Here is an 18719-nt window from a genome sequence, read left to right on the forward strand (position 1 = left end):
CCAATAGCTAGGCCGTAAAGGATAAAGGCAGTAAAGTTAAGGCTGGCGGGCAGAGAGAATAAGTAGGAAGAATCTAGGCTCATGAGAAGAGAGAACAAGAAAGAGAAAGAGACGTTTGGAGCCAGCCAGGCAGGCAGCTGCCCACTAGCCAGGCACAGATAGGGCATACAGAGTGAAAAAGAGGTAAAAAGCCCCCAGGCAAAACACAGATGAAGAGAAACAGGTCAAATTAAGTTATAAGAGTAAAACAAGCAGAAGTCCAAGCATTTCATGATTAATAAGTCTCTGTGGCATGATTTGGGAGCTGGTTGGTGACCCCAAAGAAAGCCTGCTACATACCACCACAATGGACATGACTTTTTTTTTTTTTAAAAAAAAAATACTTTCCTTAAGCAAAAGGTTAGCATCCTGATAACACATCATCTCTACACAACTGTGCACAGGCGACACCATAGGGTAAAATGAGTCTAGAGCTATAGGTTAAGCCCTCTTCTGTCTTGGGGTGTTCGCTGCCCCACGCAGCAACTGCAGTCATAAGCTTGGATAGTCTTAGCTCACTTCCTGCCTCAGGTCCAAGTCTTGACAACCCAAAACAGACTTTGAGCTTTCTGTTTGTGGAACACTGGGTCCCTAGAATGCTAAGAGTGAACTTTACCACTGAGCTACCTCACTAAGGCCTCAGCAGAATCAACCCTAAATGTCTCCAACTTCTGTTCTCTCATCTACAACATGGAAATACTGGCAGCTATCTCTCTGGATTATTGCAGGAGCTCCATTGCCCCATGTTCTATATACAGAGATTTATTAAAAGATAGTTACTGGGCTCAGTGAACATATCTCCAGACCCATGTGGTGAAAGGGGAGAACCGACTCCCCAAGCTGTCCTGTGAACACCCATAAAGGCACTAAATGTAACAAAAAATTAAACTTTAAAAAAAGTTTCACTTATTAAAGTACGTGGAAAGCAAGATAGGTGATCCAAGGCAGAAACAGGATTAGAGTTCAAGGTCATCCTTAAAGTACCCTTCCTGTTCAAAGGCCAGATTGTACGTGAGTGCTGTCTCAAGAAAGATCGAAATCCAGAATAAACCCAGGAAGGCAAAACTAAAAACTCAATAGGATTGTTAAAAAACATCCCCACTACATTTTCCCCGGGCTCTGGGTGAAGCAAGCCTAGGAGATGCGCGCCCCGGCGCGCCGAGAGCACTGCACACCCCAGGCACCCGCAGTTTGGTTGCCACGGCGACGCCCGGCACAAGGCTGCCCCGCCCCGTCACGCCGTCACGCGCGCCCGCGTCGCCCCGCCTGCAGCTGCGCTGCGACGCCGACGACTGGCTGTCCGCGCGGGTCTCACTATCCTCACTCCATCCGCGGAGCCAATTGGCGGGCGCCGCCAGGATTCGTTGACTCGAGTCACACGCTGCCGGGCCGCGTCACGGACCAATCGCTGCACCGCGAGGGCGGGGCGGAGACAGGGCGGACCAATGACGGCCAGAGGGTCCGGCCGCGCCCTCCGCGCTCCGCCCCTGGGCCGGGAGAAGTAGCTAGGAGGCCGCTTGCACCTGCCCGGTACTGCGCCCAGACCGCTGTACCAGTCCGCTGATACAGTCCGCTGTATCGCGGACGCCAGGTGAGGAGCCTTTCGAGTCGGGGCAGGGTGGGGCGCAGCCGAGATCTGGGGCGGCGGGGCGGGTGAGGACGCGGTGGGAAGGAGCCTGGCTGTGCAAAGCTGAGAGAGGGAGGCGAGGTTCTCAAGTGATGGAAGTGGAATGCCAACACTTCCTGCCCTTTAAAGAGTTTGCAGGCATCCGGCGTCTGCATCATTGACTGAAGTCTTAGAAACTTATGACAGAAACACAACTCCCACGAAGGAGCGGGGAGTAGGGTGCTGGGTTTCTGGCTGTGGGAAGTCTCAGAAGCACTAACGGATGGGTTAGGAGGCCACAGTCAGTAACGTGGGATGGAGTGCAGGAACAGCACGTAGACCTTGTGAGACAGGGGTGCATAGATGAGGGGTCCCCGTCTTCACCTGTAATGTTGCTGCCCGCTTGGACCGCGAAGGTTTAACTCTTGTTTAGGTGGCGCCTGACTCTGTGCCATAGGCCTTCTCTAAGCTGTAGTGCCAAAAGAGACACTCAGATTGTCAGCCAGACTTTGAGTTAATCCGAGGACCTACGAATACATTTCTTTCTTCCTTTTTTTCCCCTCCCTTGAGTATCTAGTCAACCTGTTTGAAATCAGGTTTCCAGGCAAGCAGGTTACTCAAAGATGAGGAGGCAGGGTATTCACTTCAATAAAAACTTTCCTGTTTGGTTACTTTCTCAGATGCTTTGTTCAGTGGACAGCTACATGCCCATTTCCCTCCCTTCATTGCAGAGCTTAAACTCGGGATAACTGAACTGTTTCTCAACATTGTGTGGGAGGTGGAAGACTTAATCGAGAGGTCGGGAGAGAGTAGAACACTTTCGTTGGGAGATGATGAAGTTCCTCAACTTAGGTATTCAAGCAGGTTTGGGAGGAAGTGAAGTCTGATAAACTTCAGGATGCCTTGAAGTTTAATCCAGATCCAAACTAGCTTTGACTGAAGATGGTCAGCAACCTGCTGGATGTTCAGAACCTGGATCTGGAGGGGAGCTGTAGATGGTGGCTATCAGCATGTTTTTAAAGCAGGCAGTAGGGTTAGCCAAGGCAGTGTGGGTTAGGAGAAACTCCAGGGCTTCCTGTAAATCAGAACACCAGATTCCTTGCCATTGTATGTGGTAGCACCTTTATCCCCACTACAGTGCTGCTGTGACCCGGGCCCCTCTCCGTCATGTCCAGGTCTCAATGTAGAAAGCTCTCTTGCCCAGAAGCCCTGTGCTCCTCTGTCCTCACAGCTCCCTGTAGTTTCCCTTGTATCCTACAGGTCACATCGTTTTGCGATGCTTTGGAACATCTAGGATGAAGGGCAAGGGTAGCACATCATAGATACAAATATTTGTTAGAGGGAAGCTATGTGAATTCCATGAGCTAAGGAAAAAATGTCAAGTAGAGAAATGTCAAATCCTCCACTTTGCTGTTGGGTAATCCCAGGCCTCCGTGGAGGCTGGAGAGTCAAGAGTTCAAGGCCATCTTATTTTCATGGTTGAAGGCCAACTTGAGTTAAAGCCCTCATGAAGAAAGAAAGAGAGAGAGAAAGAAGAGAATTTGTCGTCCACATTGGTCAAATGAAATGATTTCCAAAGAATACTGGACTTGACAGTAGGGAGGGTCAGTGATTTTTTTTTTTTTAAGAATAAGTTGAGCCCACTGATGAGAATAGAAAATAATAGATGGGAAGTGAGAAAATGAACTCTCAGTTTGAGTCGAACCTCTTCAGAGGCCTGGGTAAGCTATAGTCTTCTGCTGTACTCTTTATTGTGAGTGTTGTTTAAATGACAGCATAGCAGCATCCGTGAGTGCAGGGCCCCTTTCTCTCGGTGTCTGTGTCACTTTGGACCGATTACTTATTGATTCGCGATTACTTATTGATTCGAAACCTCAGCTTGTCATTTGAAAACCAAAGATAATAAACACACCTCTGCTTCGTGATGGTGTGGTGGGGTTCAGCTTAAAATGATGGCACGTCCTTGGCATGCAGAAGGTGCTCAATGATGGGCATCTTATTTTAGGTGCCGTGTGCCAGGTCTTCTGTCCGGCAGTGAACATGTGATGCTCCTTGGGACTACTAGAAAAATTACTCTTGAGTATTTTTTTTTTCTGTGATAAGATTGCAGTTCAGAGTTTGATCATCCAGGAAATCTAGGGCATGCAGCTAGGAAGTGGTGGTCATGCTCAGATTTGGTAATGGCCTCAAGAAAATGGAGACAGGAGTGAACCATCTAGTGTTTTGCAACTCTGTAGTCGATGGTTGGCAATGTCTTGGTGAGGATGGGGAGCTCGGGGCTAAGATCAGTGTAGGTGGAGGAGGGTGGCACTTTTGTCTGGAACTATCCTTTGACTGGAAGAGATGATAGGGATTGGGAATTCTTTCCTGCCTCTTCCCCTCTTTCCTCTCCTCTTTCTCCTCCTCCCTTCCCTCCCCTCTCCTCTGTTTTCCTAGGTAGACATATCTCACCAGAGCTAAGCAGGCCTGAAACTCAGCATTTTCCATTTCAGCCTGTGAATGATGGTTAGGGAGCTTTTCTCTAGAAAGGCAGACTTGAATATGGGTTTGTTTTATTATTATTAATTAAGAAGTATCTGTTTTGTGTAGATTGAATGTCTTGCCTGCATCTATGTCTGTAGATTCCTGGTACCCTTGGTGTCAGAAGATTTCCTGGAACTGGAGTTGCAGATGGTTGTGAGCCACCAAGTGCTGGTAACTGAACCTGGGTCCTTTGCAAGAGCAGCAAGTGCTCCTAACTGCCAAGCCCAGTCTCCAGTCCAGCATGTATTTTCAGAATGAAGGAAGTGGGTTCATGTCCGTGAAGGACATGGAGTGAGGAAGGATAAAGGAGAGACATGTCCTTGGTGAGAGGAGGACCCTGGAACGTTGACAAGAATGAGGACAGATTGTGAGGCCAGCGGGTACATGCCTGTGCAAGCCATTGGCTAAGGGGGCACAGAACGTCCTGAAGGCCTGAAAGAAGGTGGTTTAGTTTCCAGCCATCTCTTGTATAGGATAGCAGAAAAAGTGAACTTTAGAAATGATAGTGCCTTTTGTGAACTCTTCTAAGGTTATAAAAATGCTTTTATTTATTTATTTTGAGATTATGTCGTATGTATCTTGACTGACATTGAACTTACGGTGTAGCCAAGAATCACCTCGCACTTTCGATCCTCCTGCCTCTACCTCCAGAGTGCTGGGATATACACCATATGCCCCATTTATGTGATGCTAGAAAGGGAACCCAGCGCTTTGTGCATGCTGGGTAAGCACTTTACCCATGGAGCCCTAAAATAGGATTTTTGGTTTGGTTTTGGTTTTATGTGCTGGTCCAACAACTCATAAATTAATAGTTGCAGGGGTGTTTTTCATAAAAGTCAGATTCACAGTAAAGTTCATTGTGTTTGATTGGTGGCCAGTTAGGCTACCATTTATTAAATAGGTGAAATATAGTCTCATATAAGAAATTAAAATGATTAAGTTAAGGTGGGTGTGGTATCTTTAATCCTAGCACTCAGAAGACAGAAGCAAGAGGATCTTGTGAGTTCAAGGCCAGCCTGGTCTACAAAGTCAGAGAAACCCTGTCCTGACCTGAAAGAAAGGAAGGGAGGGAAGGAGAGAGGGAAGGAGGGGGGAAGGAGGGAGGGAGGGAGGGAAAATTGTAAAGAAAGTATAACAGGGAACGCTTTTGCCCTTGAGTCTCTTTTCACAGACCACTGCTGTGTTAGTGGATCTGTCCTGTACTTTGTGTGTTGGTATGTACATGTACATGTGCATAGAGGAATTACATGATTTTGCCAAAAACCAGGGACTTTGGTTTGACATAACCGTATTTGGCTTTTACTATACATGCTATTCTGTAAATGTTCCTTTGGAGTTAAGACTAGATTTTATATATCATCCTATACAAACTAGGATTTTTAATCTAATTTTTTAATCTTTTATTTTCATCACCTGTATATGGGGGGCAGTTGGGGAGAGCGACCTCATACATGGAGCTACAGGTGCCTGAGGTGCAGAAGAGGGAATCTGATCCCTTGGAGCTGGAGATACAGGCAGCTGTTTCAATATTGTTGTTACTTTGTTTTATTGGTGACATCTTGAAGATGTCTTCCTGTGTGGTTCAGGCTCACCCTGACCTCTCAGCAGTCGTCAGCCTCAGGTTCCCAAGCACAGGGCTTACAGGTGTGAGGCGCCATGCCTGGCTTCCTTAGGTTGTAAACAGCTGTGTGACTGTCTGTGGAAGGAATTGGTTGAACTCTTGCTTAAGGGCTTACATATTCTTTTTGAATCTGTTGCTAGTTAGAAGCTATACTGTGCTATCCCAAGTCAGCTGTGTGGTCAGTACCTCTGTGCACACCAGTTGTGACCAGTGGCTATTGTTGAACTTTAAAAGGTTTGCCACTTGGGCAAAAGTATCTCCTCGGGGTACAGTTCCTCTTTTGGAGAAATAAGTTTCTTGGTTTGTGTGCGCGTGTTTGTGTGTGCGTGCCTGTCTGTGAGTGCATTTGTGGAGGCCAAAGGTCAAGGTTGGCTTTTCCCTCAATTATGTGCCTTATTTATTTCTTCAGCTGGATCCTTTCCTGAATCTAGAGTCCTGCAGTTACAGATGCCTGCCTCTGTACCTAGCTTTTATGTGAGGGTTGGGAATCTGAACCCAATACTTGTGCTGCTACAGCAGACTCTGTATTGCCCGAGCCCTCTCCTCAGTCTCTAACTAAGCCTGTGGGGTTTGGGGGCCATTCAGCTTTACTGGTCAGTGAACTATGATGAATGACCTTAGATATTTTTTTCCACTGGGTTTTTCTAAAGTCCCTATTTATCATGTGTTGGGAGACTTTTTGTAGTTTGATATTGATCTCTGGCTTTGTTTACGAGTGCCATTTTGTTCTTGTCAGAATTTAACTTTTACCTAGTCACTTTTGGCAAACTTTTTGGTTTCTTTTTCGTTTTAAGTTTCGTGTGTGTGTGTGTCTGTCTATCTGTCGGTCTGAGTAAATCAGAAGATGGTTTTGTGTAGTCAGTTCTCTATTTCCGTCTTTACTTGGGTTCCAGGGATTGAACTCAGGACGTTGCATGGCAAGTGGGCACTGAGCCATTTTGACATCCGAAAGTTGGCTTGGAATGGCCTTCCCACTGTTCTTTTAGATATTGCTGTTAAAAGGAACATGGAGTTTTAAATCAGTGTCTGCAAATGGAGATGATAATAACATTCAGTGGTTATTTTAATCACATTTATAACCTAAGGAATTAGTCCTTGTTTAGTAATTGTCATTTAAAAGTAACATAAGCTATTTTTATGCTATATTTCATAATTTCATTGCTTTGCTTATCTGTTTACTTTCTACAGAAATAAAAGGCTCCTCACAGAGACTTGAAAATGGCCACAAACAGAAGTGTCGACATCTTCAGCTCAGCATCGCTGGCTGTGGAGTACGTGGACTCACTGCTGCCTGAGAACCCTCTGCAGGAGCCCTTTAAGAATGCTTGGGGCTACATGCTGGATAACTATACAAAGTTCCAGATCGCTACCTGGGGGTCCCTCATAGTTCATGAAGCCATCTATTTCTTGTTCTCACTACCTGGATTTTTATTCCAGTTTATACCTTATATGAGAAAGTACAAAATTCAAAAGGTGAGTGTGATACGCTTGTGATCAAATGCTGTAACTGATACTGTTTTGTGTTGTTCAAGAACGTTGAGCTTTGAGAGACTCGTATCAGTGCGGTCTAGGAGAAATGTAAGGAGCCCACGGAATACCTTAAGATGGCAACGGGAAAAGGGAAGTTAATTTTTATAACATGTTGAGTTCAACCCAGTAAAGCTAGGCTATTATTTTACCAACTAGCCCAAATTAAACTACTTCCAGAGACATTTGGGTATTTTTATTTTCATAGTTGTGTGAGTTTCTCTGTGTTTGCTACTTTTGAAAGTGTGGTAGCCTCACACTGCTAGTTGATGGTCTGTTAGGCAAAATAAATGTAGATCATTAGTGATAGTGTTTCAAAGAATTGTCTGAAGGCGGGTTTTAGGAAGGCGTGATACTTATCTAATTGGGGTGTATAAATTTTAATTTTTAAATTAGCTGACAGGTATAGCTTATATAGTTAAACATGCACAAGGCATGTTTAACCTCAGCACACATATTTTTTCAAACCGCACCTCTGCACACCCTCTCATCCTAGATAAAAAGATAAACAGTTGTGACTGTGCTGCCGTTCCTCCACTCTTACCGCCTCAGCAAATCTAACTGCGTGTCATATGGGAAGATCCCGTGCATGCATGAGTGGTGTGTCCGCAGCTTTCTTATGGTCCCATGTGCCTTGTTCTGGGTGTTTGTTTCAGTGTCTTAGATGTACTGTGTACACAACAAGGTACTTAGGTATGCACGGTAAGTCGTCTTAGTTTTGAACAGAGGTGACAGAATGAACTCTTACTACGATGTGGGCTATTGGCTCAGCAGAGTTTTAGGAGAATTTGGACAAGTGTAGATTGAAAGGACTTGTCAACATTTCCTACACCAATATTAGTTCTTGTTTGTTTAGCCCAGTCTGGCCTTGACCTTGGGACCCTCTCAATCCTGAGTGCTGATAGGCGTGGACCATCTCCAACTCCAGAGCTTTTGTGTGTGTGTGTGTGTGTGTGTGTGTGTGTGTGTGTTTAATGCCACCATTGGCTAATCTGAACCAGCAAAACTCAGGAGCACACCACAGTGGTGTGATGCTGAGTGTTCCTCTGGTTTGTTCAGACTGCGTCTCGTCAGTCTCTTGGCTTTGTGGCCTCTCCCAGTGAGTCACTGTAAGGAAGGACTCACACAGGTTTCTCTGCAGCTAACACAGGTATCACATACCTGCAGACTCCAGGCCACAGAGAGAAGAGAAAAGGGAAAGGACATAAAGAGGGGGGTAGTCCAGAGGATGCCCCGTTCGCCTCAATTAGTTAGAGCACTTCCTTGGTGCTTCTGAGCTGGAACACAGCTCTTTTTCAATGTCTTAAATTCTGCATCACTAAGGTGATTCTGGCCGCTGTGTGTCATCCGCTGACTCATTTATAAGTAAGGCTGATTCATCAGGTGGCCAGCAAGCTGAAGCTTGCTTTCTTCCTCCACCGACCTCTGCAGCTGACTGCCTGGTGATAGGTGGTGGTACCCTGTCCAGAGGAGAGCTCTTCAGCCCAGGGTGAGTGGGCGGCCTTGGAAGGAAATGTGGGAGGAAAAAGCGTAAGTGGGGCTGAGGATGTGGTCAGTGTTGGAAGGCTTGCCTAGCAGGTGCAAGGCCCAGACACTTGAAGTCAGTGCAAGCACACACAAGTGGACCAATCCCACAGTCTAATTGGTTACAGCTAGTGAAAGGCTGGGTAGAATGGCTGCAGTCGTCACAGCACAAAGGGCTAGAGAAGAAGGTAAAGCCTAGAGTTGTAGCTCAGTAGGAGAGCATTTGTTTAGCCTGTGCAAGGCCCTGGAGCCTAGAGAGGCAAGTGGATCACAGTGAGTTTGAGGCCAGGCTGATCAACATAGTAAGTTCAAGGCCAGTCAAGGCTGCATAGTGAGAGACCTTGTTTCAATAACAACAACAACAAAAACAGTGTAAAATAGAGCAAAACGAAAAGAGGATGGGCAGACAGATCCTGGGCTCTAGCCTCCCACCCCCACAGCACAATTAATTAAATGAAAAATAAAGTCATGTAGGTTAGTTCTGCTTGTAAATTCTGAAAGCACATACTGTGATTGAAATAAGCACAAAACAATTCATGTCTATTGCTCAGTGCTTTAGAAAGTCCATCATAAAACACTCAAGAATTATATTATTTAACACATTGAACACTGTTAAACTTTTTTCCCTTTTTCTTTATTCTTCTCTCATGTACTACATCCTGACCACGGCTGCCCTTCCTTCCTGTCCCCCACCACTACCTCTTCCCTCCCCTCAGATCCACTGCTCCTCCAGTTCCTTCAGAAAGGACCAGCCCCCCAGCCCCCCGGGGAGAGCCTCTACAGGTGTGGCTCACACCTCTAATCTTAGCACTTGGGTGGAGGCAGGAGGATCAGGTTAGTTTGAGGTTACCATAAGACACATGAGACCCTGACTCAAAAATAGTGTACACCTCCCCCTCACCAAAAAAGGGCGGGGGAGGTAGGGGCTGGAAAGATGGATCAGTGGTTAAGAACACTGACTGCTTTTCCAGAAGACCTGGGGTTGGGTCCCAACACCCATGTGGCAGTTCACAAAGGTCTAGAACTCTAGCTCTAGGTGTCCAATGCCCTCTTCTGCCCTCCAGGGGCACAGGCATGCACATGGCACACAGACGTACTCGCAGGTAAAACTCCCTTATACTGAGAAACTGGGATGGCGGTGATCACATAGTAGCAACACTTCCCACTTTGGAGAGACTTGCTGGGCATTGACAGTTGATCTGTGTGCTTGAAAGTCAGAGGAACATTTACATGCATGACAAGGAAAGCAGACACGTTTTGCTAAGTTTGCTCAAATAGAGATCTAACTAAAGCATCAGGGAAGCCCATGGCCCCAGTGAGGGTATCCCTTCAAGCTAGGGTGCAGATGTACATATTAAGTAAACAGTGGTAAGCTTTGCTATTGTACTAGGCAAACATTTAAATGTCTTCTTAGCCATCGTGAACATACCATATAAACAACACAGCCTATGGTTTTATTCCTTATAATAGTAGTTGGTTATTCTATTTCACATACATACCCCAGGGCTGGGGTCAACGCTATGGAAGCTCAGGGTTGCACACATGCTAGGGGACTTTGCTACTGTTCTTGTTCCATCCCCTAAGCTTTGTGTTGTTCTTAAAGCTCCTTGAGAATCAGGGTCTAGCCAAGAGCTAGTGGCACCAGCTCAAATAAGCCTGAGAGTTCAGGTTAGTCCTCGGTCATAGATGAGAAGTTTGGAGTAGGGTCAGAGAATCCTTAGATAGAAATACAAAGGCAGTCTAAATTACTGTGTGTCGTCCCCTTGTTCTAGTGCTGGGGAAACAGATTTTATGGTGAGCATCACAGCTGATTACTTGGTTAGTTCAATATTCCAGTCCATGTCTATAGGTTGAGTCTTAGATTAAGGATTACTTTTGTTTTGTTAGGTATTTTATTGTTTGTGCTTTGTGCATGCACACACACTCACCAAAGCACCCACTTTGGGAGGTCCTGAGTCTTAAGAAAGCATGTAGCTCTCATCGTGTGCATACAGAAGGGGCTTACGTCTTTATGAAGACCTCTGAACACCTGGGTGCCTTGAGTTGCCCTTGTAGTGACAGCTGTCAGCTGCTGTGAGCTTCGGTGCGGCCCTCAGTGTAAACTTAACATAATTTACTTCTTCGCTGTAGGCAGCAAAGTCTGGACAGGTAGTTACTCATCTCATGCTTCTCAGGGTCGTTGTAGGTCATTGTCGTTTTATTTGTCTATTAACGATCTTTAAAACCTCTTAGAAGTATTGTAGTAGTTGTCAAGATCCCTCCCTGTAGCATGAACAGAACAGAGCATAGAGCTGAGAGAAAATTTCAAGAATTTATTTCTGCTTATTCAGCTGAACTACTGATAACAGACTAGTTTTAAATATTGTAATTTTTTTCTCTCCGTAGGATAAGCCAGAAAGCTTTGAAAGCCAATGGAAGTGTTTGAAAGGAATTCTCTTCAATCATTTTTTTATCCAGCTGCCTATGATTTGTGGGACTTATTATTTCACAGAGTATTTCAATATTCCTTATGATTGGGAAAGAATGCCAAGATGGTATGTCAGTGATAATTTGATGTTTATATTCACTCATGGCTTATTTTTCTTTTTTAAATCCTTTTTTTTAAAGATTTATTTATTAAGCATATAATGTACTGCTGGCAAGGAAGGCACCAGGTCTCATTACATTTCAGATGGTTGTGAGCCACCATGTGGTTTCTGGGAATTGAACTCGGGACCTCTGGAAGAACAGCCAGTGCTCTTACCCTCTGAGCCATCTCTCCAGCCCCCTCATGTTTAATTTTCAATTAAATTTTGCTTCATGTTTATCTTCTTCAGTTGGCCAATACTCTGAAATTTATTTGTGACCCGATATAACTGGCTGTACGTGTACCGTAACCTAGGTCCATAGTCTTTCCTTGTCTGTGGTTCTATATCCCTGTAGCCAACCAACTACAGATCGAAAGTCTACTTTTTTAATTGAATCCTTTAAGCAGGATGTGGTCCCACACACCTGTGGTCCAGCGCTCAGGAGGGGGTGACCTGTAGCTCCAGAATCTTCCTGGGCTACACAGGTAGTCCATAGCCTGCCTAAGAGGCCTGAGTACATGTGTATACAAATTATTTTTCATCATTTTATTTAAATTAAGTGTATCTGTGGTAGAAAAAGTAATTGCTTTACCGTTAACTTTAGGCTTTGGTTTCCCAGGCCTCCGAGAACATAAGATGTTATGGAAATAGAGTCAGGCTCTTTAACCCCCTTTCAGACTGTAGCATGTAGCCTCACCTACCAATAGTCTTTGTTTCTGCACAGGCCTTGCTGTGTTACCCTGGTTAGCTTGGAGCTCACTCCGTAGACCAGGCTAGGCTTACTGTAAGAGATCTTCCTGCCTTGGCCTCCCAAGGGCTGGAATTAAAAGTGTGGACCACCACACCCAGCTCAGCTGTCCTGTGGCTTGGAGAATTACTTGTGAGGTCGAGCTGATAACTGGGCGTTTGGTTTATAAAATGTCTGAACTGTCTTCCTAAGTCATGGTTACTCTGTATTTGTTACTGCTTACCTCTCACAGGTATATGATTTTGGCAAGGTGCTTGGGCTGTGCGGTCATTGAAGATACCTGGCACTATTTCCTGCACAGACTCCTTCATCACAAGAGGATTTATAAATACATTCATAAAATCCACCATGAGTTTCAGGTATGTTAGGATCACATTTCAGCTTTTTCTGCTGAAGTGGAGAAACCAGGTTTGTTGTTTGGCATTTTAGAAGCACAAGTGGTATTTTAACTCACATCCTGTTAAGAAAAAATACTTTATTATGTGTGTGTGCATGCATGCACCCACATGATATGTCAGGTAGGACACATGTGGGGTCAGAGGAAATCCTTGTGGAGTCAATATTCTCCTACCTTAAATAAAAATTATAAGTGTTTCTGCATGTACCTGAGTGTATGGGTGTTCAGTCCGTGTGTGCAGATGCCCTCAGAACCAGAAGAGGTTTTGGATCTCTTGGGACTGGAGCTACCCAGTGTGGGTATGGGAACTGAATCTGTGTCCTCTTGTAAGAGCAGTAAGTGCTTTTGACCACCAACCCATCTCTCCAGTCTACTCCCCCTTCCACTTTTTGGACTCTAGGAATCAAAATCAACTCTGCTGGCTTACATAGCAAGCACTTTTACCCACTGAGCCATCTCTCAGGCCCTTTATTTCCTTTTTGACTGGCATTATAATGACGAGTATGATGTACATATATATGCACAGAATCAGACCCAAAAGTTTTCTTTGGTGTCAGATTTTCATGGTAGGAACTGGAGAGACAGCTGAGTGGTTAAGAGCACATCCTGCTCTTATAGAAGACCTGAGATCAATTCCTAGTACCAGTATTTAGGCTACTTATTATATCCATGGGGCACCTGTACTCATATACACATGCACATAGTTAAAGGCATATATATATTATGACATATTTTTTAATTCATGGTTCACTATAATTGAGACTTTAAAGACTATTACATATAATTGTTCAGATTCTCATCCTACTGTGGACACCCTGACAGACTGGCAGATTGGTACTGGCTATAGTAATGAAAGGGTCATTTAAATGAGATGCACAATTAAGTGTTTGCTGTTTAAACTAAAGTGGTTAGTCAGTCGAAGTACATTTTCAGAGCAGATTACTTATTTTTACTCAGACCTGCTTTTATATAGGCCTCAGTGGATACCCGAAAACATGGCTAAGATGTCATGCTGATAACTGAGACAGCTAAAAGAAACTGCTGGACAGGAAGTATATTGGGGATGTAAGCACCGGACAAAGGAGTGAAGCTTCTTGGGGGTGGGGCTGAGACTGATGCTGCATTACTCACAACAGTTCACAGTTTGAAACATTCTGAGTCTTCCCACTCAGTACTTCAGGACATTAGTTAGTATAGGTAAATGTAACCTAGAAAACAAAACCATGAGTAAGGATTGAGTACTCTGTGTGCTCCTATGTATAATGTATAATCATTTCTTTCATAAGTTAAAGATTAAGAGTTAAAGGCCTAGCGACTTGAGTTTGATCCCTGGATCCTCCAGGGTGGTAGGGGAGAACTGACTCCTGAGGGTCGTCCCCTGAGCTCTGTGCACATGTGCCCAAACACACACATAGGTAAATAGATGTTTAATTAGAGTTGAAGTTAGATAAAAGATCAACACTAAGACATTCCTATCTCTAGACCTTTTGATTGATAAAACATTTACTGAGAACTATTGTTATTACCTGTCTATGTACAGCTGGATCGCTATCACTACTCTTATAAACAGTATAAGTTTATGAAACTATGTACAAATGGAATACATAAAGTTCTTTGTAGTCAGATTTTTCTTTGGGCCTCCAGCTCACAAATAACAACATGGAGCCTTCTTATTAATTATGAAATCTCGGCCATAGTTAAGGCCTCCCTCACTGGCTCTTCTAACTTAACTGAGCATGCTTCTATTAGTCTATGTTCTACCATGTGGGTTTTACTTTTCATTCTGTATGCTCGACTTCCTCCCTGACTCGTCGGCTTCTCACTGCTGTTATTCTCGCACCTAGATTCCTCCTCCTCTTCCTCTTCTCAAATCTACAGTCTCTCCTGTCTAGGGATTGACCATTGGCCTCTTTCTCAAGCCAATCACTGTGTCATCTTTACATAGTGTAAACAGAGATCAGCAACAACTCTCTAGAGACAGGGTCAACACAAAGCTACTGTGCACATAGGTTTACTTAAAATCTGGAACACTGAAGCAGACACAGGGGTGTTATGAGTTAAAGGCCAACTTCAGCTACATAGACCGTGCCTCAAGAAAGAAAAAAAAAATTTTTTTGTTGTCTGAGGCCCAAATTTTGCAGAGGAACAAGCCAGAAAGTGAGGTATGGTGTCTGTGGTTGTTATGTGGATCCCCTCTTCCTTGGGAATCCTCATCCTTCCTCGGAAGACCTCTCCCTGTCAGGATGGGCCCTGCCTTCATGAAGAATAAAATCTGCTGGTTCAGACATTAACTTCATGACAGCATAGTTGGATCCCAGCACGATTTGACATGAAATGAACCATCACAACATACTGAGGAATTCTTACTCTTTCTGGTTTAGGCTCCATTCGGAATTGAAGCAGAATATGCTCATCCTTTAGAAACCATAATCCTCGGAACTGGATTTTTCATTGGCATTGTGCTCCTCTGCGATCACATGATTCTTCTTTGGGCGTGGGTGACTGTCCGTTTGCTAGAAACTATCGATGTCCATAGGTGAGTAATGCTTTCTTTTCAGGCGGAAGACATCTTTTTCATGTGGGGTATTGTGCTTGTGTGTGTGAATGCATGTTTTTATGTATGTGGAGGTATTATGTAAACATGATTGCTTTTGTGTGTAAACACGTGTTTTTTTTTTTTATGTGTGTGTGGGTACGTGTGAACATGTTCTGAGACAGGGTTTCTCAGTCAAATCTAGAACTCCCCAGTCTTTCCAGCAAGCTTGCTCCTGTGAGTGTATCCCATCCCTGCCTCCGCAGGCTTAAATTGCAGGCAGACCAACCAGCTTTTATTTGGGTAAGAGAGGGTTATAATCATTGAATAAAAGTTCAAATCATAGATGTTTTTGTATGGACTGATCTGTTATCATTTGTCTTGTCAAGCAAAGTGCTCAGGGCCAGCAGCTATCGTGGTTTGGTGAGCCTCACTCCCCGGAGGGTGTTGGGGCCCGTAGCCTCTGCTGTTAAAGGTCACTGCTCATCTCTGGCTGCCTCTGATGAGAGGAAGGAAGATGCCAATGAAATATGGACATGTTTCAGATGCTCCCTTTCCACACACTGGAGACGTGATAAAGAGTTATGTCTAATCTCAGATATCAAACTAAAGAGAATAGACCAAACGATACTCTTTTGAAGTATTTGTTCCCCAACTGAGACAGCAGAATGTATTTTAACTTTTTAAATACTTGATGCTGCCAGGTGGCAGTGGCACACGCCTTAAATCCCAGCACTTGGGAGGCAGAGGCAGGCGGATCTCTGTGAGTTCGAGACCAGCCTGGTCTACAAGAGCTAGTTCCGGGACAGGCTCCAAAACTACAGAGAAACCTTGTCTTGAAAAACCAAAAAAAGCAAACAAACAAACAAAATATTTGATGCTAATTTCCCACAACTTTTCCTTGAAAACATAAGTAAACTTGGTTTACACCTTTTCTAGGTTGTGGTGGACAGGCTCCTCTAAATAGAGAAGGTGGTTTTTGAAAATGAGTGATTGCTTTACCTACTGTAATTAATCCCTGTCTTTCATGTCTTGGTGTCAGATTTCCATGTATCTTATATGGTTTCCTAAATTTCCTAACATGTTCCTTTTCCTGTAAGGTTTTATTGTTCTTTTTCTAGCTGGGGCCTCAGAGCCCAGGCTGAGCTAGAACTCGCTCTGTAGCGGGCCATTTCTTCTGCTCAGCCTCCCAAGTACTGGAGCTGCGGTGTCTGCACCACACCCTCCCCAGCTCTGTCTTTGTAACCGTGTGAGGAATGAGTGGTTGGGATGAAGTGGAGTGCTGCTGCTGTCGAGCGTGTGACTGTCGACGTGTCTCACGAGTAACCTGTGTCGTTTTCATTTCAGCGGCTATTACATTCCCATCAACCCGTTGAACTTCATCCCCTTCTATACGGGTTCTCGGCACCACGATTTCCACCACATGAATTTCATTGGGAATTATGCATCCACCTTCACATGGTGGGATAAAATCTTTGGGACAGACATCCAGTATCATGCCTACATTGAAAAGATGAAGAAGCTTGGGAAAAAGACTGAATGAGCGCCCCTCGCGCACCTTTTGGAGATGCATTTCCTCAACTGGAGCTAGTAACTAACACTGCTTCTGGGGAGCAGGAAGAAGCACGGGACTTGGCTGCTAAGTGATAAAAAGAACATTAACGACCTTTAATTATCTTCCAGATGGGAACTTTGCTACTTCACATTCAATTTCTGTATATGTGGAAATAAATAAATATATATATTTAAGTACAGTTTTCACAAGGAGGTTTTAAAGGCCATATTGCTAACCTCGCCAAAAGGTTTCAGGTTTTGGAGGAAGTATTAATGTACAACTTACCACTTCATGCCACCCAGGCTGAAGTTGACATTGCCTTTTAATCCTTTTACATACGCTGGTCAGTTCGAAAATTTCTCAACAATAATGTTTGCCTTCTAGTTGACTTTAGACATGAGTGTTTTTTAGAATTTACCCAAAATGAAAATATTGGGAATTGAATATATTAGCTGACAGAGCAAGTGACTGAAACCCCACTCTGGTCTGGGGCTGACCAGTTTATACTATTCTTTCTGTGAAGGATTGTTTGATTGTAGTAACTTTATTGGCATCTTGTAAATTGACTCATTTCTTATGTGATGTATATAGAATATTATAGTCTAAAGATTTTCAAATTACTTGAGGTGTTTTTTAAACTGAAGAGCTCCTTTCTGCTGTTGATATCTTGTGTGTGTGTCAAGTGTTCATTGAAGTTGTCTTGAGCTTTGTAAATTGACTTCCATCTGCACCCAGAACTGTTGAAATAAATGTGATTTTTGTCTGATTCTCTGTTTTTCAGTTGTGAAGATTAGCTGTCATGTTTTATTCTTGTAAGGGAGAACACAGAAATCATTAAAGGAAGTTTTACAATAAAGGAATGATTCTGTTTTTTACTTTGCTACACTTTGCTGGTTGTTGCTGCATGCCCTCTGCATCTGGTCCATAGTGGGAATTTCATTGACCTAGCGAAGATGCTGAAAGCTTTCTGGCCGGAGATGGCTTCCATATAGATGGAAGGATATACCTTTTAGGCAAAAACTACTGACCGCATCCCAGTCCTTAGTTTTTGTCTTTGTTCTTTGTCTATTTTTGACTGACCTTGAATTTGTAATTCTGCTCCAGCTTTTAAAGTGCTGGGATTATAGGACTAACTGGCCATGACTGGCTAGCCATGCCTTTGGAGGGTTCTTACTATGTGGCCCAGGATGGCCACACTGCTAATTCTCTTGCCTCAGCCTCCCAACTGCTGAGGTATAGACAAGAATCACCACACTGTCCTTGGCCAGGTTTGTTTCAAACTATTGTTACCATAAATGCCTCCTGTGTGTGTGTAAATTTGACTTTTTCTTTGCAGCTTTTTGGGATGCAACATAAGATGGCATCATGCTGTTTGGTTATGAGATCACCTGTAAATTGTCTTTTTAGTCTTCGCCTTTCACTTTCTGTCCGGTACAAATACAACAAAGTTTCTACTGCTTGGAATGGTGGTAAATGTGCTTAAATAACATGGTGCATGCCAAATTCACTTTTTTTCTATCTAGGTTTGATGCTGGGGAATCAAACCTAGGGACTTGTGCATGCTAGACCAACATTCTACGACAGCTATGCCACCAACCTACTCAATATAAGCTAATACTCACTGAGCACTTCCCATGTCCTGACTGTGTAGTCTCTTTGGTCTCAGAGGGAACCCATACATGTTAACACATACACACACTGTCCTCGTAGGCCAACATTGTCAACTAACACAGCCTAGCAGCCTAGAGTCTTCTGAGGGAGTCCCTGGATCAGACTGGCTGTAGCTATGTTTATGAAGGATTGACTTGACTCATGATTGATGTGGGAGGGTCCTGTCTCCCGTGGGCAGCACCATCCCTAGGAAGCTGGGCCAGGTCTGTAGAAAGCTACCTGATCATGAGCTGCTAAACTAGCCCCGGAGAGGCAGAAAACATTCTTCAAGGTTCTCACCCCTGGGTTCCTGTCCTGCCTTGGTTCAATGAGTGTAACCTGGAAGTATAAGCCAAATAAAGCCTTTCCTCCACAGGCTACTTTTGGTCAGTGTTTTTATAACAACAACAGAAAGAAAACTAGGACACA

The 18719-nt window shown here is 44.1% G+C and overlaps 1 protein-coding gene across 1 annotated transcript; it reads left to right on the top strand.

Moving 5' to 3' along the window:
* The first annotated feature begins 1520 nt into the window (after positions 1 to 1520).
* On the top strand, positions 1521 to 17496 carry Msmo1 (methylsterol monooxygenase 1). The gene is made up of 6 exons (XM_041674653.1): positions 1521 to 1630; positions 6978 to 7262; positions 11226 to 11374; positions 12388 to 12514; positions 14934 to 15088; positions 16433 to 17496. The coding sequence occupies exons 2-6, from the start codon at positions 7008 to 7010 to the stop codon at positions 16626 to 16628; spliced, it is 882 nt and encodes a 293-aa protein (XP_041530587.1). The 5' UTR covers positions 1521 to 1630; positions 6978 to 7007; the 3' UTR covers positions 16629 to 17496.
* Positions 17497 to 18719: the final 1223 nt, after the last annotated feature.

The sequence above is a fragment of the Microtus oregoni genome, unplaced genomic scaffold (assembly GCF_018167655.1).
Source record: "Microtus oregoni isolate MIOR12 unplaced genomic scaffold, Mior012 000025F_ref0000491, whole genome shotgun sequence".
Classification (NCBI taxonomy): Eukaryota; Metazoa; Chordata; class Mammalia; order Rodentia; family Cricetidae; genus Microtus; species Microtus oregoni.